General features: G+C 55.1%; 1 protein-coding gene and 1 long non-coding RNA gene across 5 annotated transcripts; one reads left to right on the forward strand and one right to left on the reverse strand.

Annotated features, from left to right (window-relative positions):
* LOC116455934 lies at positions 1–3,864 on the reverse strand. 3 transcript variants are annotated; one of them, XR_004244499.1, is made up of 2 exons: positions 3,809–3,864; positions 1–3,139 (listed from the first exon to the last, which is right to left on the reverse strand). It is a non-coding gene; the product is annotated as an uncharacterized LOC116455934 (long non-coding RNA). The 3 variants fall into 3 exon arrangements; XR_004244498.1 differs by lacking the exon at positions 3,809–3,864 and adding an exon at positions 3,392–3,483 and having other exon boundaries at positions 1–3,136; XR_004244497.1 differs by lacking the exon at positions 3,809–3,864 and adding an exon at positions 3,392–3,476.
* On the forward strand, positions 3,486–25,517 carry ZNF652 (zinc finger protein 652). 2 transcript variants are annotated; one of them, XM_032134299.1, is made up of 6 exons: positions 3,486–3,572; positions 16,441–17,553; positions 20,792–20,939; positions 21,707–21,822; positions 23,085–23,229; positions 23,822–25,517. In XM_032134299.1, exons 1-6 carry the CDS (start codon positions 3,501–3,503, stop codon positions 24,334–24,336), a joined length of 2,109 nt encoding a protein of 702 aa, XP_031990190.1. In that variant the 5' UTR covers positions 3,486–3,500; the 3' UTR covers positions 24,337–25,517. The 2 variants fall into 2 exon arrangements, with proteins under 2 accessions (XP_031990190.1, XP_031990191.1); XM_032134300.1 differs by lacking the exon at positions 3,486–3,572 and adding an exon at positions 4,063–4,280.
* The last annotated feature ends 1,167 nt before the right edge of the window (positions 25,518–26,684 follow it).

Here is a 26,684-nt window from a genome sequence, read left to right on the forward strand (position 1 = left end):
TAACCAAAGGGAAATTTTACTTTTTGGTGGTGTTCATGCAGAGGCTGCTGGCTCTGATCCCGCAGTCGTGTTCCCCTGCCCCCAGGACCCCAAAGAAAAGTGAACAACCCCCACACGGAGCTGCCTCTGATCGCAGGCACAAGGAGGTGCTGGTGGGTGTGAGCTCTGCTCTGTTATTTGGAGGCAATTAATCTTTAATTGTGCCTTTCCACTGAACTGGGAAAGGAAAACGGGAACAGGAATTTCCTCTGCTTGAACTTCTCCTCTGCAGTGACACGGCCTCAAAGCCCCGGTGCCTCTGAGCTCGGTGGCCCGGCTCCCTCGGACAGCACAGAGCTTCCTGTGGCAAAATCCAGCAGGAAAACCCCTTTGTTTCCCTTTTGCTTCCTCTCCCATCGCTCCAGGGCATCCTGAGCAGGAGATCTGAAAGACAAAGCCTGACAGTCTGGCTGGCTTGCAGAGCTGGAGGTGTCAGCAGCACCTGTGCCTCAGTTTCTCTCCGCAGAGCCTGTTCTTTCCAGGATCCTCGAGCAGCACCAAGCTCCAAGGACTCTTCTCTTTTGGGTAAGGAGAAATTGTCCCAGCTGTGTCAAGTCCTGCTGGTGCAGGCTGTCCCTAAGGCAGCACTGTCAGGATTCGGAGGCCTCACAGAGCACCAGGCACAGGGTGAAGAAGGGCCAGTGCTGCTCCATGAGGAGGAGTTTTCCCAAGAATCCTCCCAGCAGGAACGGGGATGAGGCAGGCCCAGAGCTCTGAGCTGGGCCCCTGAGCAGCGCAGCTCACGTGGCACGGCGGGGCTGGGCACTGCCAGAGCATTCCAGCCCTAAAGCCGTGTCAAACACGCAGAGCAGGCGGCCCCGAGCCCCCGGGCTGGCAGAGCCCCGGATCCTGCCCACAGCACCGGCAACCTCCAGCTGGGGCCATCTGCTCACCTCTGTGTGAGCTCCTCCTGCCCACGGCGCCGGGGCTGCTCCCTGAGCAGCAACAGCTCCCATCTGCTTCCTCGGCAAGCCCAGAGCAGCCAGGCCTCCAGGAAAAACCCCCAGGTGGGTGGCACCACGTTCTGCTGTGTCTGCAGCCCCTGGGCCAGCACGTTCTCCTACTTTTGCTGTACTTTTCACCCTGAAAGGCCCTAAGCTGCTTAGACAAAAAAAATCTGGTTTGTAGGGGAAGCCAGTGTCACCCACAGCTGAGAGACTGCAGGGGCTCAGGGGGGAGATGACGATTTGTGTCACCTTCACCTGACGCAGGAGGGTTTTTCCCACTCTGGTTACACCTGGAGAGAAGGAAAATGCAGGGGAGAAGGACACCAGGAGCCACAGCAGCGCCAGAGCTGCCTCTGATGTCACCCAGCAGCAGAGGAAATGGGGCAGATAAGGATCTCTGGCTCTGGGGCAGGTGTGTGCTCAGAGCAGAGCTGCGGGGCTGGGACTGCTCGGGGCTGGTTTCCCTCTCTCTCCGTGCCCGACGTGTTGGGGATCCCAGGAAGGGATGGGGAGAGCGATTCCCTGTGGGAACTGGGCCGTGGAGCTGTCAGCTGCCTCAGCCAAGCAGCAACAGGGGAGTGTGCCCTGCTGGGTGCCCTGGGGACAAACCACAGCGTGGGGACAGCAAAAGTCTCTCAGCAGCTGCCCCTTCCCTGGGCCACCCCCGGTGCTGGAGAGACACCAGCAGGGCTGGGAGGACAAGTCCCTTATTTCCATCACGCCAGGAACCCAGAGATTTTTGTATCTGATCCCCTTGGTGGCTGTGGAAGTGGTTGATGGCTCTGCTCCTCCTCTGTGCTCCTCTGTTTTACGTCGTCCCTCAGCTGAGATCCCACCTTTTGGGAGAGGGGCTCTGTCGCTGCTTCTTGTGCGTTCACCTTCCAAGGAACAAAAAATCCCCGGTGTACTTCTTCCTTCCCGCTCTAAGGCAGGGAATTCCAGCACCTGGCATCCTCCACATCCAAGGAGGTGTCCAGCAGCAGCAGCAGCAGCTGCCCTGACATCATCTCCCTGCTTTTCCTCCAGAGGCTGCACTGCACAGGGGCGCTGGGCTCAGATGGAGCAGTGTCCACACACTCCAAGGTTCTTCCAGGTGACCGCTTCCAGCAGAGATTGGAACAGCTCTGGACTGGGTGAGGCAGCACCAGCTCCCGTGGGCTGGGTCAGCGTGTCCTGTCCTGCTCCAGGGATAGCTGGGGCAAGGAGGAAAACTGGGAGCATTGTTCTGATCCCACCCCGGGGCTTCTCCAGCCTTCCCTGCCCTTTTAACTTGGGCCTGAATTTGCCTCTGAGAGCTCCAATCCCTGCTCTGCACAGGGAGCTCAGATCTGGGGTTTATGCTCAGGAATCCAGAGCAAGTCAAGCCCTCTGGAATTTGGTATTTCTAACTCCGGGGGAGTGAGGGCGCCGAGATTTTTTGGCAGAATCTCAAATCCAGTGCCCTACAGTGTTGGGGGCAGGGGGGCATTTGCAGATGAGGAAACCAACCACAGCTAGGGATTGTGGACTAAAGGATTTAGGAAAGGAACTCAAAGCTGAAAGCGGCAAGAGAGAGCCCCGAAGTCCTCGGCAAACAGCAGCACTGCCAAAGGGGTTGGTGCCCTTCCCCCTCTCAGTGCCTGCTGCTCTCACTAATTCCTTCACGGCTGCCAAACCCAAACCACAGCAGCGCTGTCCCCTCCTACACAGCCCCAGCAGTGGTTTTGGGGCTGTGGCCGAGGCTCTGCAGCTTCCCAGAGGAGGTGGCACCTGGAAAAGGCAGGGCCAGCCTGCGAAGGAGCGGCCCCGACCTTCAGGAGCCCCACGCCCGTCACCAACTACCTGCCGAAGGTGCTGCTCCTTGTCACATCGCTCTCATTCATCAGGGTGTAATCAAGAAACCGCAGGCTGGAGTTAAGTAGTCATTAGCGTGTTAAGGGGAGAGGAAGATTTGAGCAAGCGGGAGCTGGGGTTTGGCACCGGAACAGAAGGGCCCGACTGCTGAGGCTCCTGCAAATCACTCGGGGCCTCGCTGAGGAGGCGCTGGGGCCTTACCTGGTCCTGAGGGGCAGCTCCGTCACCTCCGAGGGCAGGAGCCATCCCCGGGACTCCGTGAGGCCTCAAGCCGGGCTTACCGCAGCGCGGCCACGGCCTGCCCGGCTCACCTGGCTCTGCTAATTAGAGCGGGCTTGTTAATTACCCGCGCGGAGTAACGGACGAGCGGGCGGCCCCGCTGAGGGGGAGCCGGGGCGACCCCCACTCCATTACACCCCCCCACCCTCACACAACCTCCGCGACCACCTGCCGGCGCTAATTAGAGCACGGGCGCTAATTACGCGCGCGGGGTAACGGGCAGGCGCCCCCCCGCCCCTCAGGCCGCCCCCTCCCTGTCCCCCGCGCATGCGCGCCGCTCCCCCCGGCCTCACCTGCGCCCCGCGCGCGCCGCCGCCTCAGGTGAAGCAGCGGCGGGAAAGGGGCGGGCGCGCGGGAACGGCCCCCGGCGGCGCATGCGCACAGCGCCGCCTCCCCCGGCCTATGGGTGTCCCGTGTGTGCCCCCGTTCCAGCCGTGCGCGCCCCCGCGCGCGCGCGCGCTCCCCGCCGGCTCTGTGCGTTACCCCCCCCCCCCCCCCGTGTTATCCGTCCGCGCTCCCGCACGCGCGTGCTTGCCGATCCCGCAACCGCCGCCTCCCCGCTCCCCTCGGCCTATGTGGTGTTTTCCCCCCCCCCTCCTTCCCCCCTCAGCACGGTCCGTTCCCTCCCCGCCTCCGCGCGCGCCCGCGCTCCCGCACACGCGCACTTACACACGCAACCACCCCCCCCCCCCCCTCGTCCCCCCTTAAACCTCCCGGCCCTTCAACCGCGGCCTCGGCCCGCGCGCGCTCCCGCCGCACAAGCGCGCTCCCCGCCCCCCCCCCCCCGCGCGCTCCCGCCGCGCACCGGTACAGGCACGGGGCGCGCCTCCCGCCGCCACCCCCCCCCACCAACCCCGCGCGCGCGCGCCCCCGCGAGGACCGGCGGCGGCTGCGGCGGCGGCCACGTAGCGCTGCGGCGGCGGCGGCGGCCGAGGGGGAGCGGGAGCTGCGTCCGCCCGCCCGCGGCGGCAGCGCCTTGGGCCTGAGCGGCGGCCCCGGGCTGAGGCAGCGGCGGCGGCCACTCGAGCGCGGGGGCCGAGCGGAGGGGCCGGAGGGAAGGCAGGGAGGGAGGGCCCCGGCCGCCCTGCCCTCCGCCCTCCGCCGCCGCGCCCGCCCGCGCCCCCCTCCCCGCGCCGCCCGGCATGGACGGCGGCGGGGGCGGCCCCGAGGGCACCGGCCTGGGTGAGTGCGGGGCCGCCCGCGCGGCCGCCGAGCCCCTTCCCCCTTCCTTCCCCCCGGGCCTGGCGGCGCAGCCGAGCAGCGCTAGGCCCGGCCCGGCGGTGGGCGGCGGGGGGAGCGGGGCACGGGCGCCTCACGGCCGGGAGGGGAGCGGAGGCACTGGGGGAGCGACGGCGGAGCCCCCGCGGGGGGAGGAGGAGAAGGGGGCGGGCGGCCAGCGATGGGGCTGTGGGTCGGAGGGCTCTGCTCGGGGTCGGGGGGTTCCCCTGGGGTTGGAGGCTCTGCCCGGGGGCTGCTCCGGGTCCGGGGGCTCTACCGGGGGCCGGGGGTCTCCGTCCGGGGGTTGGAGGCTCTGTGTCCCCTCCCCGCGGGGACCGGGCTGTGTCACCTGCCTGGGGGAGGGGAGGGAAGGTGAGTTCCCGGAGCAAAGCGAAGGGAAGACAACATTCCTGCAGGATTGGGGTTTGGACTTGGATGTGGAGCGCGTCCCCTCGGCCCCTGCCCTGTCGCGGTTTGTGTCACCCGCGGGTCCCGCGGCCGCGCTCGGGTTTGGGGCCGGAGTTGTCACTGGGGAGGTGAGGAGAGGAAGCGTTACCGGGCACCGTGCTCTGGCTGTAAATCGGGGGGGTTCTCTCCTCCTCAGCCTCTTCCTTCAGCTGCCTTCCCCTTCCCTGCGCTCCCGGCTCGCGTTGTGCTGCGTGCGCCCCGGGCTTGGGGTTTTGGGCGTGATTTTTGAGCGCCTTCCGTGCAACTTTGGGTGTCCCGGTGCAGGGAGAAGCCGAGGCAGCGACAGTGGCATCTGCCCGGGCTTACAGCATTACATAAGGACCTTTAATCACAGTTGAGTTTTGGCATCTCATTTGTGCGTGGAAGTGATGGAAGGGAAAAGCCACGGAGGTCCCGCGGGCAGGAAGGATGTGAGGAATGCGCGTTTTTCATCCTCCCAGGGGCTGCCCTGGGCTGTGTTGGGCTGGCAGTGGCAGCTGGCACCGGCTTTGTTGGCAGCGGCGTGGGGAGCGGGAGGCTGCTGGGGCTGGGGATGAAGGAGATGTGGGTTTGGGAAGCACCTGGGTCGTTCCCAGCTGGAAGTTCTGTTCTGTTTCTCTCTCGGTGCCTGGTCTGTATTTAAAAAGTGCATTTTCTAGATGGTGTTAAGAGGGTTGTGGAGTTGCAAAGTGCGATTTTAAAAGGGCTTTGTGGCTCTGATATCTGATCATTCCCCCTGTGTTTTATCACAGCTGATAATTTACCTCCAGTTTAGCGCTCTCACCCTATTTTAACCCCTTTACCTCTCTGCCTGTGTGCCAGGTGCATTTCTCTGCTGTTTTCATGGAGTTTAATCAATCTCCTGCAATCTGGAGGTGCTGGAGGGCTGGAGAGCCCTGTCCCTGCCCCGGGCAGGCAGCACTGACATTTCAGATGTGATCAAAAGGTCTGGATACGAACTCCCAGCACAAAGGTGCAGCGGAGGGACAGAAATTCGGAGAGCTTTTCCAGAGGCTGTTGGAAAGAAAAGTGCAAAATCACGGAGGCTTTTTATTCTTCCAGCTAAGCGGTTGTGCTTTGTGGGCTGCAAAGGGTGAAGGGTTGATTTATAATTTTATTTTTCTGTGGGATGAGGCTCAGGGCTGCAGGGATGGAGATTTGGGACCATCCCTGGATGGTTTGTGGCTTGGGATTGTTTGTCAGAACGGCTTTTGAACATTGATCTGATCAAAAGGGGCTTTGGCACTGTAGATTGTTGTGAGTTTTGAGGGGTTTAATTGACTTTATTACCTAAGAGTGGTACGGGAAACCTTTAACTGATGTTTTCAGAGGGAGTTTTTCTGTAGGAAGGGTCTAAATAGGGGCTAAATTATCCAAAAATAGAAGATATTGGGGTGCTGGGCTTTGCTCCCCTCTGCCAGCATCATGGAACGTGGGAATTTTACCCTGAGAGCTGCGATTTCACCTAAAAAATTGGAAGTTTTTATCTATGCAAAGACTTTTCCTGGGGTCAGAGCAGGAGATGTCCGTGCGGGAGCGCCTTGGGAAGGATTCCCCGAGTTCTGAGCGCTGCTCGAAGTGGATTTTCACGGTAAACAAGATATCCTGGAGGAGGAGGAGGAGGAGGAGGAGGGATGTGCCCAGAGCACACCTGGGACAGGCACAGGTGGATTTCAGGTGCTTACAAAACTCCCTCTCATCACTGACCCATTTCTGCCGCTCGCAGGGGCCGAAAAAAAAAAGAAAAAAAAACCCCAGAAATTTATTCCTGACCCCACAAAAAAAGCCCCAGGCAGAACTGAAAGAAAGCCCCAGGCAGCTGAGGAGAGGGAGATGCTCTCTAATTTTCTTTGGATAATTGTGATATTAAAATATTTTATAACCATCCCCGTGGTTAAATTCCTCCAGCACAGGCTCTCAGCGTGCTCTGCTCTCTCCCTGCAAGATCCAGGGCTTCTGAAAGGGAGATGAAGTAAATTGTAAAGATAATTTTCCCTCTCAAAACAGCAGTAATTTACATTTTGCTGAATCTGTGCTGTTTGTCCTTTCAGTATTTTATTATGTGAATATCTGGAAGTTTTTTTTCCCTCCACGATAATTAGGAAAAAAATGTGGATTTTTCTGCAGAGTTCGTTTTATTCCCGTGAAGTTTCACCCTTGAAATGTTAAAGCAGGTCCTGGCTCCAGGTGAGATCCCTGTCCTGAGCTCCCTCAAGGGAACGTGGTTGAGTTCTTCCAGTGTTTTCCAACAAAAAAGTGCCATTTTTAACCTGTTCCTGCCGTGGATGCCGGGGCCTCATTCCCGGCTGTTCCCACTGTAAACACAAGGCCTTAAAAAGCTTCCCAGCAGCTCCTGGATTGCAGCAAAATGTAAGGAATCTCTTGACCCAGAGGGGGGTTTCATGTGGGATCTGTCACAGATTTGATGCCTTAGAGAGCATTTTAATCAAAGGCTGATCTGGTTAAACTGATTCCCATCTAAATGAGGCAAATTCTATCCCGGTTTGTGCCTTTCCAGGGTGTTTTTCCAGGATTTGGGAGCAGAATTCCTGTCGTTCTCACAATTGGCAAAGCACAGGAGACTCATTTCCCTAAAAACCCCAAACTCCTAGTGCCCAATTCCCAAACTAAATTCTTTTTCCCAGGGATTTTGAACCTGGAATTTTGTAGGTTGCTCCTCCCTCCTGGAAAACAGGGAGTGAAACTCCGGCGGGGTGGTTTCTGTGTGGGATCTGTCACGGATTTTCCCCCTTAAAGAGCATTTTAATAAAAAGCTGATTTCTCCTTGAGGTTTATAAACACATCCCGTAAAAAAAGAGGCAAATTCTGTCCCAGTTCGTGACTTTCCAGGGTGTTTTTCCGGGATTTGGGAGCAGAATTCCTGCTGTTCTCATACCTAATAAAGCACAACAGGCCCATTTCCCCAAAAACCCAAACTCCCTGTGCCCAGTTCCCAAAGTACATTCATTTTCCCAGGGATTTTGAACCTGGAATTTTGTAGGTTGCTCCTCCCTCCTGGAAAACAGGGAGTGAAACTCGGACAGGGCCTCGGTGCCAGCAGCAGCTTAAACTCATTAACAGAGGAGCTGCAGGAGGCTCCTGCGCCCTTCCCAACACCCTTCCCTCGGGAGGTTTCACACTGGGAGTTTTCCCAATATTTCCCAGCAGCTCTTCCAGCACCTTCTGCTGGGGCTGCTCTCTTTGGGAACAGGATTTTTTTTTTCCCTGGAAATGGGATTTTTTTCCCCTGGAAAGGGGATTTTTTTTTTACCCCCCTGGAAATGGGATTTTTTTTTTTTTCCCCTGGAAATGGGATTTTTTTTTTCCCCCCTGGAAATGTGGGGTTTTAGGCAGGTGATGGGAAAGGCAGGGGAGCTGCTGGGATCGGGATCTGGGTTAGGATTTGAGGGAAAACCTGTTCAGCCAAGTTCATTGGGATAAAAACAAGGGAAAGTTTTCCAGCTGGAATTCTGGGGGAATGTGGAATCATGGAATGGTTTGGGTGGGAAGGGACCTTAAACCCCATCCAGGGACACCTCCCGCTATCCCAGGCTGCTCCGACCTGGCCTTGGACGCTCCCAGGGATGGGGCAGCCACAGCTTCCCTGGGAATTCCATCCCAGCCCTTCCCAAGCAGGAATATTTGTGGTACCTGGGAGGAGAAAGTGGCAGAAATTCTCTTTTTTCCCCCTCCCCGAGTAGGAAGTTCTGGAGTTGAAAATTGACAGACGAGCGTCCATTGATCTGCAGAGCTCCGGGATTTTTTGGGAATGCTGTACACAAAAAAAAGCTGCAAATATTTGAGTTGGAGCCCGGCTGGGCCCTGCAGGTGCAGGACTTTGCTGCTGCTGTGCCTGACAGGAGGGAAAACCTGCCCCGAAATCCCCAATTCCTGCTTTTTTGAGGTTTTTTTAGTGCTTCTCTGGTGGGAAGAATTACAGAATTGTGGAATTACGGGATGTGCCTTCGTGGGGAGGCGAATTGCACGTGGTGATCGAAGTTGGATAAGGAATTAAAGGGGAAAAATGGGATGAAATAAATGAAATTCAGGGAATCGGTGGGATGGGATGTCCATAGTTGCATATGGAATTAGGGGGGGAAATGGGATAAAATAAGTAAAGTATCAGCAGGATGGGATGTCCGGAGTTGGACAAGGAATTTAAGAGGGAAAAATAGGATAAAATCCATGGAACCAGTGGGAAGGGGGTTTAAGCTTGAGACCTGTAAAACCTGGGAAGGTTTTTTGGGATCAGGCAAGGATTTTTGTGTCTCCAAGGCCAGCTCTGGCTCCCTCGCAGAGGTGCGATGCCTGCCCGGAGGAGTTCTGTTGGGATCTCATTCCCAGAGGAATTCTGTTGGGATCTCATTCCCGAAGGAGTTCTGTTGGGATCTCATTCCCAGAGGAGTTCTGTTGGGATCTCATTCCCACAGGAATTCTGTTGGGATCTCATTCCCGGAGGAGTTCTGCTGGGATCTCATTCCCAGAGGAGTTCTGTTGGGATCTCATTCCCGGCGGAGTTCTGTTGGGATCTCATTGCCAGAGGAATTCTGTTGGGATCTCATTCCCGGCAGAGTTCTGTTGGGATCTCATTGCCGGAGGAATTCTGTTGGGATCTCATTGCCGGAGGAATTCTGTTGGGATCTCATTGCCAGAGTTCTGTTGGGATCTCATTCCCAGAGGAGTTCTGTTGGGATCTCATTCCCGCAGGAATTCTGTTGGGATCTCATTCCCGATAAACCCCAGTGGGGCGGGACGTGCTTGGCCACGTTTTGTCCATGTTGTCAAAGCCAAACCGGGCTGTTTTCCCCCAAAGTTTACCTTGTGCTCCCGAAACGAGCGGTGTGGGAGCAGCTCGGCAGCTCCACAGGCTGCGGAGCTGCCGGAGATAAGCCGGGAATGGCGGGAATTGCGGGAGCGTGGCGACACCGGGGCAGCGGGGAACACAATGGGGGAGCTTTGGGGTTGGCACGCGGAGCTTTGGCAGCACCCGACTGAATCCGGGTCACACCGGCGTGGAGCGTCCTGGTGGCAACCTCGGGGCCGGTCCAGGAGGATTTGGGAATTCAGCTGCTAAAATTCCCCTGGGAAGTGTAAAACCGAGCCCCTGCGGGTGGATGAGGTGGGGATTTTATGGGGTTTTGGAGGGAGATCCCAAAAAAGGTCCAGGTGAGGACAGGAAGGGGAAGCTCCTGGAGCTGTTTGTCTGTCAGCACAAGGAGAGTTTGGGATTTCAGCAGTGAAAATCCCACTAAAAGACACAAACCCAGAGTTTTCAGGGGTGTTTTTGTGGGAATTTGAGAGGGAAATGTGGGAGGAGAAGTGCAGGTAAGGAAAGGAAGGAAAAACTCTTGGAGTTGTCTGTCAGCACTGAGGAGAATTTGGGAATTCAGTTGCTCAAATCCCCCTGGGAAGTGTAAAACCGAGCCCCTGCGGGTGGATGGGGCGGGGATTTTATGGGATTTTGGAGGGAGATCCCAAAAAAGGTCCAGGTGAGGACAGGAAGGGGAAGCTCCTGGAGCTGTTTGTCCATCAGCACTGAGGAGAGTTTGGGATTTCAGGAAATCCCATTAAAATCCCACCAAACGATACAAAGCCACGGTTTTCAGCGGGGTTTTTGTGGCAGGTTTGAGAGGGAGAGGCGGGAGGAGGAGTCCAGGTGAGGACAGGAGGGGAAGCTCCCGCCGCCAGCCCTTTCTTCCCCTCGGGATTTTCCAGCCCTGGTGCCTCATTCCCGGAGCTGCAGCATCTCCCCAGGGCAGCCCCTCGGGCTTTGGGGCCGCCCAAACTTGTTGGGGGATCCCGAAATCCAAATTTTGCGGGGTGCAAAGAGCCCAGAATGAAAACCGGGGAGGATTTTGAGCCTCTCCGCGAGCACATTCCAGGGGTGTGAGAGGAGCAAACTTTGGGACCAAACTTCCAGTGCACGCTTTGGGAAGCCAAAGAGGATTTTTTTTAAATGTTTTTTTGCTGTTTAAATCTTCTTTTTTTCTGCTGCATTCCGCTCTCAGCAGAGCTCCAAAGTGTCGAGCAGGGCTTTTTAGGATGAGCTGGCAGCCTGGAAATGAATCCAGAAGGGTTTAAATATGATATTAAGCCGTGAGTGAGAGACTCTCTCAGTGGGACATTCTGATGGAATTATTCCAGCGTTTTATTATTACAAAATACAAATTGGGCCAGGGCAGGGATGTGCAGTGCGAGAAATTCCTGAATTCTTCTGTAAAACCCCTAAAATCTGCTGGTTTTCCCCATTTTCCCCATTGCAAAAGTTTCATTTAAGAGGCTGGGCATAAAAAAAGTCTTAATTTTTGCCGAATTCCTGCTTAAATGGAGATTTTTCCTGCAGGGAGGTGCCCAGGTAGGAATTGCTCCTGGAGCTTTGGGGCAGGACATTGACACTTCATTTACACCTCTGCATATCCAAAGACACCGAGACACCTCTGGGGCCTCTTTGGGGGCAAAAATGCTAATTTTGGGCAAGAGATCCTGATGACAGATTTCCTTTTTGGGATTTACACCGGGTTCCTGCGACCCTGTGCCAGCTCGGGGTCGGTGATGATTAGTGGGAAGTGCCATGATTGAAATAAAATCTGAATTAAATCTTAGCGCAGCTTTCATTTTCCTCAAGATACGTGAGCAGAGAGGGGTGAAAATAGGAGGTTTTAAAGGAAAAAAGGAGTTTGGGCACCTGTTTGGAGAGTTTACAAATTTAAAGAGTCAAAATGTGATCACAGAAAGCTTTTTTTTTTGTCTAAAAATTACCGGATTAGGATAGAAAAGGGATAGATGGGAAATGTGAGTGGGAACCACCTGGGGGTGTTTTAATCTTATTTTCGGGGGGAGGGGGTTTCAGGAAGATGCAGGAAGAGATTAGAAAACCTGGAATTTCCTAATTCAGCCACAGCTTTTTAAATTTTAGGTGTTTCAGGTGGTGGGAAGGGCCTGGAGTTGTGATTTGAGGGTAAAGAACTAAAACTTTAAGATTTCTTTTTTTTTCTACTTCAAGAAAAGCGTTGAGTTTGCAGCTGTTGAATCTAAAACTCCTTTAGAGCCAATAAAAAAACCCCCCATTTATTGCAAAATCGGAGGGGTTATAAAATTCCCACATGGAAACCTCTGGGACGATTTTTCGTGGAGATAATGCTTGAACGAAATCCAGGAGTGGCTGGTTTGAAAGGCTTTGTGTCTCCCAAATTTCTGGATGCAGCCGGATCATTCTTCTTGAAGAATGGGAAGAGCCCGAGGGTTTCTCCTCATGGTTTTAATGGTTCAGTGGCAGGATTTTATTGATTTTTTTTTTCTTTTTTTTTCTTTTTTTTTCCTGGGATTTGGGAATCAGATTTTCCAGGAGCCTGTGGGAACACTTGGAGGCAAGCTGCCAGCTGAGTCAGCAAAATACCTACCCCGGGTTATTTTGGGAATGGCCAAAAAAACAGCTGGAAAAGCAGCGGGATGAGGTGGGAGCTGCGTTCTGTCCTGTGGGACGCGCTCTGGAATTGCAGAATTTACAGGATTTACCCCCTCTTCTCCAGGCTCTTGTGTCCCTGCCAAGGCTCTCTAGGACCTTATCCCTGATTATTTTGGGAATGGCCAAAAAACAGCTGGAAAAAGGGCCAGATGAGGTGGGAGCTGCATCCTCGGGTTATCCTATAAAAAACGCCTCTGCCCAGCCCAGGAATTGCAGAATTTACAGGATTTATCCCCTCTTCTCCGAGCTTTTGTGTCCCTGCCAAGGACCTCTCCCTGATTATTCTGGGAATGGCCAGAAGCCCACCCAAACACAGCCCCACGGTCACCACGGACCTGATTCTTACAGGAATCGAGGGAAAAGCTGTTCCGAGGGAATTCGGGGCCGGCAGTGACAGGAGGAGCTCTGATTCCTCTGTTTCCCACAGGAGCTGGGAATGCTGTTCCCAAACGTCGCAGCATTCCCAAATTGTGGCAAATGGGATTTCCCTTCCCCGGTTCCTTTTCCAGGATTATTTTCCTGATCATTTGAGGCTCTGCTGAGCTGCTCTTGCAGGGTCCCGAGGTTTGGGAATGGGAATGGGGATGGGAATAGGGTCGTTAGCAGCACTCAGCTTTTTATTTTGCATTTATTTTGCATTTCCATGGGCTCAGGCGGCTCCAACACTTCCCATGGAAATGCAAAAGCACCGGGATGTGCCAGAGTGAGGCTCTGGGAGATAAAATTCACCATTTAAAAACAGATTTTCAGGGGTTTTTGCACCTAAAGCAGGCGGGATGCGCAAGAAAGAAGGGATTGGGGGCTAAGAGAAATAATTTAAATAATTCCCTCCTGTGGGATAGCCCTGATTGCTCTTCCTAAGGGATGGAACCGGGACCAGATGTGTTTTCCCACTGTTTGGGAGCGGCTGGGCCTGTTCCAGGCACCTGTGCTTCCAGCCGGGAGAGTTTATTGAGGCTTTTTTATTGCAGTATTGCAGAGTTTTTTTAGCTCTTATGGACCCATTAATGGAATCTTGGAATATCCTGAGTGAAGGGACCCGCAAGGATCGAGTCCAATCCTGCACAGGACACCCCAAAAATGGCATTTTAGCCCTCACTTTGAGTTTTTCCACTGCAATCCGTGGTTTTTCCCTGCTGGTTCACACTCCAGAATTCACGTCACCTGAGGATTTCACGGAGTTTCAGTGAGAAAACATCCTCACATCCTCAGCTTTTCCTGAAATCCTGAGCTCCTCCTCACGCCCTCAGCTTTCCCTCACCCCCTCAGCTTTTCCTAATATCCTCATTTCCCCCAAAATCCTGTTTCCCTCACGTCCTCAGTTTTCCCTCACATCCTCAGTTTTCCCTCACATCCTCAGTTTTCCCTCCCACCCTCAGCTTTTCCTCACACCCTCAGCTTTCCTGAAATCCTCCATTTTCCCTCATCTTTTCCTGAAATCCTCCGTTTTCCCTCAGCTTTTCCTGAAATCCTCAGCTTTTCCTCACGCCCTCCGTTTTTCCTCAGTTTTCCCTCATGCCCTCGGGCTTTTCCTGAAATCCTGTTTTCCCTCACACCCTCGGGCAGTTTTCCCCCAGTTTTCCCTCACACCCTCGGGCAGTTTTCCCCCAGTTTTCCCTCACACCCCCGGTTTTTCCTCAGCTTTCTCCTGGAATCCCGGCCTTTCCCTCCAGTCCTTCCCGGCTCCGATTCCGCCGCCCGTCCCCACACAGCGCTGGCCCCGAGGCCTCCCCAGCCGAGCCCGATTCTCTCTATTTTTAGTGCCGATAACACCAAAAAAAATGCGGTTTTTCTTCAGAAGCTCGGTGTGAAGTCGCTCCCACACACTCACAGCTTCCTCCACCCACACTTTTGTCTGCAAATTGTGCTCTTTTTTTTGTTCGGAGTTCCAGCCTTTCATGTCGGAGACTTTGCAAACCTCGTGTGATCTTTGATTGCTCGGGTTCGCTCTGCAGATATTCCCCAGGTTTGGGGCTTGATAAGCATCAAAAATCGCTTTGAAACTCTTGTTTCCTTTTTACATCTTAATCAGGGTCTGCATCTCCGCTTTGGCAGCGTGACTGGAATTCATTCTGTGGAAAAATCGGCGTTGATAAAATTAAATTCACCTTTAAAACAACAAAAAAGGAGGGGGATTAAAAACACCCAAACGCTGCTTTGGGATTAGAAATTTAAAAGGGGGGGAAAAAGTGTTTTAAGAGCATTTTTGGGGCAGTATTTCAGAGCTGCTGTTTGTACTAAAGGGCTGAGGAGGGCTTTGCTTTACATTTAAATAATGGTTTTGAAAGTTGTGGGTCCCTCGAGGGTGGCAGTGAAAGGTTCAAAGCCACAGCAGCGACTGATGCTGCAGAGTGAAGTGGCTTTCAGAGCAAGCAGCTTTGATAATTCAGAATAAACCCCTCTGTGGGCTTGATTTGAGGTGGTACCTGTTGATACAAAGTGGTTTTTTACACATAATATCCCTTCAGTGAGCAGAGGTGAGACGTTGACAGGAGTTTTTTGCCATTCAGTAAATGGGGGGGAAGGTGAAATTTCCTTTTCCTGGCAAATGTTGTGCTTTCCTGGCTCTACGCTGGAATTCCTGATTTCCTCCTGCAGATTCCTAGAGATGCTTAACACGATGAGGAAATGATCAGGTATTTTCTGCATGGAACAGGGATTTTTCTGAGCTCCTGAATAATTCATTCCGCTCGAAGGAAAAGCTAAACTGGGATTCATCCTTCCCACGGCTTCCTGGGTGTAGGGTTGGGAATTTTGCCTCACCAAAACCACGTTATTTTATAATTTTTCCGTCTGAATGTGAGTTGTGACCACAAGCCAGTGTTAACAGCCCATCTCCAGGGATTTCCTGTGGAGCTGGGAATGTGGGATTTGAGGATGGAGCAGTGGGAATGGGCCCTGCTGTGGTGCTGAGGCTGCAGGCACTGCCAGGCACCTTCAGGATGCTCTGGAATAATTTGGGAACCCTGGAGAAGTGCTCAAGAAGCTGTTTTAATTAAGTTTATGATCAAACTGGTTATTTTTCCATTCTTGCCCCAGTATGACACTTCACAAAAATTATTATTGTTATTATTATTATTATTATTATATCAATATTTATTATTCAGGCTTTGGTGGGTTCATCTCCTCGTCGCTGAAAATTGACTCCAAAGGGGGAAAAATTGTGGTGGAAGGGAACAGAAATAATAATACAGGAATCTCTGGAAGTGAGGAGGATTGGATGGGATCTTGGGAAGGAATTCCTGGCTGGGATGGAATTCCCGGAGCAGCCGTGGCTGCCCCATCCCTGGAAGTGTCCCAGGCCAGGTCGCAGCACTCTGGGATCGTGGGAGGTGTCCCTGGATGGAACGGGATGGGATTTGATGTCCCTTCCACCCCAAACCATCTGGGGACGTCTCTGTCTTTAATTCCCCCTCCCCACACCCTCAGATCCCAGGTTTAGCTCCGGAATTCCCAGGGTGTTCCTGATGGGATCAGCCCAGCCCGAAGCCTCGGGCTCGGTGTTGCAATCCCCAGCTCCCAAACTGGAGCTGTCCCGGGGGAGGGATCGATCCTTTGTGTCCCTGAGGAGCGAGCACGTGGCGCTTTCTGCAGGAGGAAGTGGCAGCGTCCTGGGCAAATTCCAGCCTGGAAAACCGCGGGGAAATGTGGATGGGCACACTGATGGTGTTCGGCTGCCGCACTGGGGATTAAGGAGCTGGGGGAAGGGAGAGTGAGACAAAGGGAGAATTGCCTCCAATCCCTCAAAATCCAGGGGCTGCCTGAGGGATCTCTGGGGTGTTCCCGGTGCGGGGTTCAGTGCTGCAAGGTGAGAACGGCTCCGCTGGAATTCCTCAGGCACCTCTCCGTTGTTGGAATGCGACTCTGGAATAGGCGAGGATGGGCTGGGGGAGGTTCGGGGCGTTCTGGAGTGGGTGTGCCCCGTGTTTGTGGGGGCAGAGCGGCCATCAGTGCTCCCAGAAACCCAGGAGGAGGAGGAGGAGCTGTGGTGGTCTGTGGTGGATGGAGAGTGTCCATTGCCTGGATTTCCATCCCTGGGAATCTGCTGCCAGTCCCGGTCCCTGCTGTTCGTTCCTCCCTTTCCCAACCCATCCCGCCCTCAGCTCCTCCTGGAAACACCCCCGGCCTTTCCCCCAGCCCTGCAAAAGCAGAGTTTGCCGCGATTCCAGCGATTCTTTTCCGACTGACTCTTCCCTCCATTGTCTCTTGCAGATAAAATGCTCGAGGGCTCCTCGGCCGCTTCCTGCAGAAGAACCCTCCCCGCCCTGCCCCTGCCGTGATCCCGACCCCCGCCCCACCGCAGCCAGGACCCCGAACCCCGCCGGGCTCCGATGGAAGAGGCGCCGGGCCCGAGGAGCCCCCGCGAGCCGCAGCTCCCCGCCGGGTTCCGTGGGATGGAAGGCGCTCCATGAGCCGGAGCAGCCCCCCCAGATGAGCCAAGCAGCCAAGGCCTGCCAGCAGCTGGGGGAGCCCCCCGGGGCGGGCATGGCGCAGGAGGACGCGCGCCGGGCGCAGGGGCCGCCCGCCTTCTACCCCAGCCAGGAGCTCGACCTGTCCACCAAGGTGTACAAGAGGGAGTCAGGGAGCCCCTTCTCGGTGCTGGTGGACAGCAAAATGAGCAAAGGCCACCTCCACGAGAGGGAGGAGCAGCCGTTTTTCAGGGAGAGCAGAGCGGTAGGAGAGGTCCGGGCTGTGAAAGAAGACAGGGAAAACTCTGACGACTCTGAGGAGGAGGAAGAGGAGGAAGATGAAGTGACTTACAAAAGGGAGCAGATTATAGTGGAGGTAAACCTTAACAACCAAACCTTAAATGTGTCCAAAGGGGAGAAGGGTGTCCCCTCCCAGTCCAAAGACACTGCTGTCCTTAAGACCAGCAGTGAGGAAGAGGAGGGTGACAGTGGGGAAGAGGCCACGGAAGACAGTAATGATTATGAGGAGAATGAGAGGCAGAAGAAAAAGGAGAAAAGAGTGGAGAAGGTTAGTGTTGCCCAGAGGAGAACGAGGAGAGCCGCCTCTGCCGCGGCAGCCGCCACCTCCCCGGCACCCAGAGCTACGCGGGGGCGTAGAAAGAGCGTGGAGCCCCCCAGGCGTAAGAAGAAAGCTGCAAAGGAGCCCAAGGCACCTGTGCAGAAATCAAAGTGTGAAGAGAAGGAGACTCTGACCTGTGAGAAGTGCCCCAGGGTGTTTAACACACGCTGGTACCTGGAGAAGCACATGAACGTCACTCACAGGCGGATGCAGATCTGCGACAAATGTGGGAAGAAATTTGTGCTAGAGAGTGAGCTGTCCCTCCACCAGCAAACTGACTGTGAAAAAAACATCCAGGTAGGTCTGCTCACCTGCTTGCCAGATCCCCACTCCTCCTGGCGTGCCCTGGATCCGGCTGCTGGACGCTTCACAGGGGGAAAATCTCATTTTTGCACAGCCCCAGGTTCTGAGCCAGGCCCTGTCTCTGCCTCATCCCACATTTTGGGGTCTCCCAAAAGGAGGGGATGGCAGGGAAGAGAGAGTTCAGCTGCTCTGAGCAGTTGCTCCAGGAGTAAACTGTGAGTTGGGAACACAAAGCTGCTTTAACAGGGTCAGAATCCAGAGTAACTGCTCCCAAAAATCGGAAGCTCTGTGGTCAATCCTCCTCCTCCTCCTCCTGCTGCTGAGCAGCTGCAGCTCTCACCGAGTTCAGAATTCCAGGGCTTTCAGTCCCACAGCGTGGCCAGGTGAGGTTCCCAGGGAAAATGGGATTCCAGGAATTCACTGGAACGGGAAATCTCTGAGGTCCTGGAGAGGCAAGCAGGTGAGAGAGGCAAAGTGGAGTCAAGACCTGAGCTGGGCTTAAAATGGGACCTTAAACCCCACTGAGACAACGGGATACAGGAATTCCCAGAGTGCTTTTAGGGGGTTGGAATTCAGAACCTGAACCCCGAGCCTGCCCCTTCCCCAGCGTGAAAACCCCAGAAATCTCTCTGAAGATACCAAAATCTCTTTTTCTCCCCAGCAGCTCCGATTTGCCCCCAGCAGTGGGAGGAACAGCTCTGGTGGGAAGTTCTGGGAGCTGTGGGAAGAGCTCCGGAGTCTGTGATCCCTCTGGGGTTTGTGCCTGGCCCGTGGGCACCTCTGTCCTGGGAAATTGGGGCAAATCTGCTGCTTTCTCTGGCACCCCAAATTGGCTTTTTTGGCCTTATTCTCGCCCACCTCCTCCTGAAATCCTCCCAGCAGCAGCAGCAGCTCCGGTTGGATTTTTGGGCAGCTGGAATTTTTAGGGCAAGAAGGGGTTTTTTGTGAGAGTTTGGCCACAATAACTGAACATTTTGTCACTCTTTGTTTGCCTTCAGTGCTGAACTGGGTTGATCCTCAATCCCCCCTGTGTGGGAGACGTGGAATATTTGCTGCAATTCCTCTTTTCCAAGCTCTTTTCCCAGTTCTCTGTGACTCTGTGCTGGCTTTTTGTTCTCCTTATGTCTCAGCCCAGAGCAGGAAGACTGGAGGAAGGATTTATTAATACAAATTTAATTTTTGCAGCTTTTGAAAGAAATATTTAAAAAGTTCAGTGCAGCAGGGAACGTTGAAGTGGGAATTTAAGGGATGCCCCAGCACCCAGGGGGGCTCATTCACAGCATGGAATTTAAGCAGCAATTAAAGGAATTAAAGCAGGAATTGAAATTTAAGCAGGAATTCCTGAATAATTTGAACACATAAAGTGGAGAAATATCCTGCAGCCATCCACACACCAAAAGTGATAGGAAGAGGAGAAATTGTAGAAATTACAGTTTAAATCCAGAGGAATCCGGTCCAGAAACGTCCCCAAACTTCCCCAGTGCCAGCAGCACTGAGAGTCACCTCAGTATCCAAGCCTAAATCCAGCAATTCTTTTCCTGTCCTGACCTTTGGGATGTGTTTTCCAGCTGCCTGTGGATGTGTTTCCGTTCCCCTTGGCGATAGGAATTGAGGGAGCGCGAAAATTTCCCTGAATTCAGGGTTAAATGTGTCAAGGGGGGAGCTTTGCCCCGGAATAAAACCCGTTTGATATTGGAGTGGAGTGATAATCAGGGCTGGCTCCTCCCAGATTTTCATCCCAGGGATGGAATAAATCCGTTTTTTCCAGGTAATTCCTGCTTTTTCATCCATCAGAATCGGCGCCTTCACTGAATTCCTGGTGTCACCTCGAGCTCTGCGTGCTCCCTCTCGGTGTCGGTGTTTTAATCCTCAGTTGTGTTGTAGACGTGACCTCTCCAAGGGCTCATTTCGCTGGAAATCCCGGGATTTGGGAGCATTCCATAGCATTTCTTTACTCTCTAGGAATTTTCCCCCCCCTCCATCCCTCCAAGAGGGAAATCTCAGCGGGAATCGTGGAGGCAGAGCTGCACCAGAATTCCTGAGCCTGCAGAGATCCCAGCCCTGTGGACGCGGAGAAGAAGCAGCCCAAACGAGCAGAATTGATTAATTTGTTCATTAATCGGCGCCCAGCCCTTCTGACTGACAGGGAAGGGGGGGAATTGATGGGCTGGGAAATGGAGATGTCCCAAAAAAAACCCCACAGTCCTGAGGCGCCAGAGGTGAAGATGATTCGGTTCCCTCACACACCTGGATTTCCAGCTGGAGTTTTCCACGTCGGACACAGGTTTTTTTAATGGAGTTTTTAGGAAGAGCTGCCTGAAAACCCATGGATCCCCTGGGGGCTGAGTTCCTGGACATCCCACAGGAGTTTTGGGAAGGAATTCTCACATTCCGGTGTCGCTTCGGACCTCCAGTGATCCCTTTAATAAACGAGGAGCCAGAACACGGCAGGAGGAGGAGGTGACGCCTGGATTTGCTCCAGGAGCTGATCCCAGAGTCTCCAGCGGGATGGGAGCTGCTTTCCATGGAGAGGCAGAAGGATCAGGGAGCTTGGAGTGGCCACACCAGGATTGGGGGGTCAGGAAGGGCTGGATGGGGTTGGAGGGATCTGAGTGGTGTCGGCCTCCTCCAGCTCTGTGGGGCTCTTCCCTCTCCAGGGGTTTGGATTCTTCCTGCTCTGAAGATTTGGGTTTTTATCACTGAAAGGGGTTGGATTTTCCCACTCCAAGGGTTTGGATTCTTTCTGCATCAAGGGTTCGGATCCTTCTCGCTGAAAATGTTTGGATTCCTTCTACTCCAAGGGTTTGGATCCTTTTCTCTCCAAGGGTTTGGATCCTTCTCACTGAAAATGTTTGGATCCCTCTCTCTCCAAGGGTTTGGATCCCTCTCTCTCCAAGGGTTTGGATCCCTCTCTCTCCGAGGGTTTGGATCCCTCTCTCTCCAAGGGTTTGGATTTTCCCTCTCTGAGGGTTTGGATTTTCTCTCTCCGAGGGTTTGGATCCCCCCCAGCAGCACCAGGCCTGTGAGGTGTCCCTGGGCGGCTCTGTGCTGTTGGATTTTGGGAATCCTCCCCTCCTGCTCCTCTCCGGTGGAAATCACGAATTGAACGTTCCGAGGCAGCGTTTGCACCGTTTGGGGCTTTTTTTTTCTGTCGTGCCAGAGCAAAACCTTGGCTTAACCCCCCGAGCCCGACCCTCCCTCACCCCCGTCCCTCTCTCTGTGCCGTTCCCAGTGCGTTTCCTGTAACAAATCCTTCAAGAAGCTCTGGTCCCTCCACGAGCACATCAAGATCGTGCACGGCTACGCCGAGAAGAAATTCTCCTGCGAGATCTGCGAGAAGAAGTTCTACACCATGGCCCACGTGCGCAAACACATGGTTGGTGAGTCGGGGGGCACTGCTGGGAGCCAGGGTCGGGGCTTTGGGAAGGAAAATTATCTGGGAAAATTAAAATAATCAGGGAAAAATCAGGCTGGGAGAGGTGGGAATGTTCAGCTGGAGAAGGGAAGGATCCAGGGAGAGCTGAGAGCCCCTTGCAGGGCCTAAAGGGGCTCCAGGAGAGCTGCAGAGGGACTGGGGACAAGGCCTGGAGGGACAGGACCCAGGGAATGGCTTCCCACTGGAATAGGGCAGGGCTGGTTCGTCTCCTTCCCCCAGCGTGGCACTTCCCAAAGATTCTCATTATTATCATTATCATTATTGTTATTATTTATCTTTATTATTCAGGCATGGGCTGGTTCCTCTCCTGCTCAATTAAAACTCACTCCAAAGGGGGAAACTTGTGGTGGGAGGGAACAGAGATGGTGGCAGGAGAACCTCTGCAAGAGAGGAGGTTTGGGTGGGATTTGGGATGGGATTCCCAGGGAAGCTGTGGCTGCTCCATCCCTGGAAGCGTCCCAGGCCAGGTTGGAGCCACCTGGAACAGCGGGAGGGGTTGGAACTGGATCTTTAGGGGTCTTTAACATCCTTCCACCCCAAAAACGTTGGGATTCCGTGAAAACCAGACAATCCCGGCCGTCTGAGCTTTGCTCAGCCCCGGTGTGAGCACAGCTCGGTCTGTAGCCCCAAACCGGCGGCAGGAATGGGTTCCCTGCTCGGGATTTTCGGGAATGTCTCTCCCAGCCCCTCTGTGACCGCGCTGTGTTGCAGCCCACACCAAGGACATGCCCTTCACGTGCGAGACCTGCGGGAAGTCCTTCAAGCGCAGCATGTCCCTCAAGGTGCACTCCCTGCAGCACTCGGGGGAGAAGCCCTTCCGCTGTGAGGTGAGGCAGCTGCTGCTCCCGGGGGGAATCCGTGGCCGTGGATCCGTGGGGAACGCTCCCAGCAGGGGGGAATGGCACTGGGTGCCCCGGCAATGAGGGGTGGTCTCGTCGGAGTTTTGGGAATTCTCCGTGGGGAGGAATTGCCCAGCGGCGATCCCAGCACAGATTCCCCCCCCCCCCACCCCGCCCTCAGGGATCTCCGGAGGGACTGAGGGGGTTAAATCCATAGGGAACACTTCCAGGGGGTGGGAATGGGATTGGTTGGTGTGGGGATGAGGGGCGGTCTCATCGGAGTTTGGGAATTCTCCGTGTGGAGGAATCACCCAGCAGCGATCCCAGCACAGATGGATTTGCTTGGTTGTATTTTTCCCACTGAAAAAGGATTTGAATCCCAGTTTTCCCTGCACGGCAAATCCTTTTAATTTTCCCTGGAAATGGGAACTGGGAGAAGTCAAAACTTTCAGTTTTTTGGGGGAAAACCCGGAGTTCTCCAAGAAACTCCCAAAAATCTGAGCCAATGCTCTGAGTCTGAGTTCGGTTTGGTGGGAAGTGGGATATTCCCTGGTAAATTCCTGGGAATTCGGGGTTGGAATTCCCTGCCTGCCCTTGGGAAGGGACTGAAGCAGGGAAGGGGATGGGGAAATCTGTGGGAATCCCGATGGGATTCGTGGCTGGGAGAGAAGACACGGAGCAGGAACAGCGGTGGTGCAGGCTCGGGGATGAGAATTCCAGGGACAGAAATTCCCTCTGAAAGAGCCGGGGAGAGGCCGGGAAGGGCGGCGAGGAGCTGCTTTGGAGGGAGGCAGAGTCCTCTAGTGGAGACAGGGCTGAGCTGGGACCCGGCAGCTCCAAACGCACGGAAACCCTTTTTTCTTGGAATAACCCCGTCCCTGCCAGGCTTCCCCCACACGATCCCAGCTTCCCCCACGCGATCCCAGCTTCCCCCACGCGATCCCAGCTTCCCCCACGCGATCCCAGCTTCCCCCACACGATCCCAGTTTCCCCCACACGATCCCAGCTTTCCCCACACGATCCCAGCTTTCCCCACACGATCCCAGTTTCCCCCACACGATCCCAGCTTTCCCCACACGATCCCAGCCTCTCCACCCTCCTGACCCTCACCTTTATCCCGGCCCGAGGCCCGCCCTCAATAAATCCCTTCAATCCCTCATTTCTGTGCGGTGCCGCTGCCCTCCCTCCCCTCCCCTCCCAGGGCTCATTCCCAGCTTCCCAAAGCCCGGAATTCCCGTTTTTCCCGGCAGAACTGCGACGAGAGGTTCCAGTACAAGTACCAGCTGCGCTCGCACATGAGCATCCACATCGGGCACAAGCAGTTCATGTGCCAGTGGTGCGGCAAGGACTTCAACATGAAGCAGTACTTCGACGAGCACATGAAAACACACACGGGTAAGGGCAGGGAGAGCCTCCAGGAGGAGACGTTGCCGCTGGATTCCCTCGGGATTTGGGGGTGCGGGTGTCACCCGGCTGGAAAATCGAGTGGGAGGGGTCCGTTTGTGGCCTTGGATCCGTTCCTTGCCGCTCTAGGAATCTGAGCTGGGATTCCCCAGTTCAGGGGGAGTTCCCTGGGGGTCGGGGTTGTTTCCTGCTTGGGTTGGGCTGGGCTGGGGGAGCCCCTTGCCGGAGCCCTTTGGCCCCAAACCCCGAACGGAGCCAGGATTGCCTAAAGCCCCCTTGATCCCCGAAGGCAGCGGTGCTTCCCCACAGATGAGGGGAGTTTTCCAGGGCTTCTCCCAGGAGTCAGGGGACTTTTCCAGCCGCTCTGTGTGTGTCGGGCAGGAGAGAAGCCCTTTACCCTGAGGAGAACCAGGATTTCAGAGCCGTTTGTCCCCAAACCCCGTTGGCCCCGAAGGCAGCGGCTGCGATGCCAGGTGTTCTCCCAGGCACACGGGGAGTTTTCCAGGGCTTCTCCCAGGAATCAGGGCAGCATTCCAGGTGCCCTGATGGCCACCCTGTGTGTGTGTGTGTGTGTGTGGGGCAGGAGAGAAGCCCTTCATCTGCGAGATCTGCGGGAAGAGCTTCACCAGCCGGCCCAACATGAAGCGGCACCGGCGGACGCACACCGGGGAGAAGCCGTACCCGTGCGACGTCTGCGGGCAGCGCTTCCGCTTCTCCAACATGCTCAAGGCGCACAAGGAGAAATGTTTCCGCGTCACCAGCCCCGGCACCAGCCCCGGCCCCGCCGCCGCCGCCGCCGGCCCCGCGCTCCTGCCCGGCCCCTGCCCGGCCCCGCCGGCCGCGGGGACCCCGCTGGGGCTGAGCCCGGCCGTGCCCCCGCGGCCCCTCCCGCACCCCTACGGCCCCCTGGCCCTGCCGCCGCCCGGGCACCACCCCCACGGGCACCACCCGCAGCACCTGCCCGTGCCCCCCGTGCCGCACCTGCCCCCGCCGCCCGCCCTGTTCAAGAGCGAGCCCCTGAACCACCGCGGGCACGGCCACGGCGACGGCGGCTTCCTGCGGCACCTGGACAAGGCCAGCCCGGCACAGCCGCACTGACACGGCCCGGGGATGGGCTCTGGGATCCAGGATGGGAGCCGGGATCCAGGATGGGCTCTGGGATGGGAGCCGGGATGGGATCGAGCCCCTGGAGCACCGTGGGCACGGTGACGGTGGTACCTGGACGAGGCCAGCCCGGCACAGCCACACTGACAAGCTCTGGGATCTGGGTCTGGGATCCAGGTTTGGGATCCAGGATCCACCCTCCCACCACCCCACACCGCGCTTGGGATCGGGGTTTGGGATCCGGAATGGGATCGAGCCCCTGAACCACCGCGGGCACGGCAGCGCCTGGACGAGGCCAGCCCGGCACAGCCACACTGACATGGTCTGGGATCTGGGATCTGGGATCTGGGTCTGGGATCCAGGTTTGGGATCTTGGATCCAGCTTTGGGATCTGGGATCCACCCTCGTGCCGCCCCACACCACGCTGGGGATCAGGGGTTTGGATCTGGGTCTGGGATCCAGCTTTGGGATCCGGGATCCAGTTTTGGGATCCGGGATCTGCCCTCCCACCCCTCTCCCTGCTCCTGGGCCGAGCTCTGCCCCAACCCCCCCGGTCACCTCCCACGGAACCCCCAGGACCCGCAGGACTGAACCCCCCCCGAATTTGTGTTTTCCCGGTGACTTTTCTAAATTCCAGCTACTGAGACTGGTGGGATTTTCTAATTTCATATCAGCTGATGAGGTTTGCTTGGCTTTTATATCCTGGCCTTCTCCTCAAAGAGGGGACGGGCCCGGGGCTCTTTGTACTAATGGGAAAGGCTGTGAGTTAATTAATACAGAGCATTAATGATCACTGTGTATGTAATGGTTCCTTTCAGCACCCCGAGCTCGGAGCATTAACCCAGAAAAGCAAAAAAAAAAACCCCAAAAAAAAAAAAAAGGAAAAAAACCCCAAAAGTTCCTCTTGTTTCCGTGTAGCTCCCCTAACACACTCTTTATTTTACTACAGAAATTATTTTAGAGGTTTTTTTGTATAGATCCTATTTAGTAGAATCTGTTTCTAAAACAAAAAGGAAAAAAAAAGGAAAAAAAGGAACAAAACCGAATGATGCTAATGATGCTAACGATGCTAATGACGGCGATAACGACGATAATTGTATCTCCGGTGTAATTTTTCAGTGTAGCTGCACCTCTGTTGTACAATAGAGAAATTTTTATAATCAGCCCAAATGTGATTCCTCAGAAATGCTTTTCCCATTTTCCCATTTTTCCCCCCAACCCCACAAATCCAAGGTGCTTCAGGGAAGAGAGGGGAAAAAAAACCCCCCCGAGGTCTCTGGAAGGGTCTCCCCCCCCCCCCCCCCCCCCCCCCCCCGCGGGTGGTTCCTGGGTTTAATTCATCGCTCGGGATCTTCCCTGGGGTTTTTATGGGGTTTTTTAAACTTTATTTCCCTTTTCCCGGTTTCTCTTCAGCCGCTGGGGTCGGACGCTGCTGCTGGCCGTGGATTTTGTTGGGATGGGCTTGGAAGGGAGGCTTTGTCCTGCTGGTCCGGGGAAGTTGGGAATGGGAAGCGCAGCAGGAAGGAGGGGGGAGCGGGAATGTTCCGCTGCGGGATTCCCGACTTCCCGAGGGATGGCTGAGCCGAGGGATGAATCAGCGCTGCTCTCCAGGACTCAGGGAATTCCTGGGAGCGGGGAATGCAGTGGGATCAGGGACAGGGAATTCCTGGAATTCTGGGGAATGCAGTGGGATCAGGGACAGGGAATTCCTGCCTGGTTTTTGGGACAGGGAGAAGTCTGGGATGAAGCTGCTCCTGGATGTTCCCGGGCAGCTCCATCCCAGGAAACCGGGATGGTTTTTAGGGATCAGAGTCGGGGATTTTGGGGAAATCCTGATCCAGGATGGGCGGCTGGAGCTGTTCCCGTGGGAATTGCCCCATTCCAAGGGCTGGGATGCCGGGGCCCTTTGGAACCCCTCAGGTTGGATTTTCTCCCACTGAATCCCCCCTGGATCCAGGAATTTGCTCCCTCCCTCCAGAGCAATGCCCGGCAAATCCCTTTTTCCTGGAAATTCCTCCTCCTTGTGCTGCTTTTCCCAGCCCAGTCCCACCAAGCTCCGAATCCTGAGATCCAGAGGTGGAATTTTGGCCTGGTTGTGGTCGATGGGATTTGTTTTGATCCAGAAAAGGCAGAATTCTCCCCCAGGATTGGGAAAACCTCTGGAATTTGCTCCTTCCTGGATGTTTTCCCACCATTTTCCTAATCCTGATGTTGGTTTTTCCAAAACATCGGAACCTTCAGGGCCATTTTGGCCCCAAAAACCTCACTTTTGGCTGAGCTGAAAACCCCTCCTGGCAACAGAAATGGCGTTTTCTAACCATTCCCTCCAGGATATTTCAATC

Source organism: Corvus moneduloides, chromosome 26, assembly GCF_009650955.1.
Source record: "Corvus moneduloides isolate bCorMon1 chromosome 26, bCorMon1.pri, whole genome shotgun sequence".
In the NCBI taxonomy this organism is placed as follows: Eukaryota; Metazoa; Chordata; class Aves; order Passeriformes; family Corvidae; genus Corvus; species Corvus moneduloides.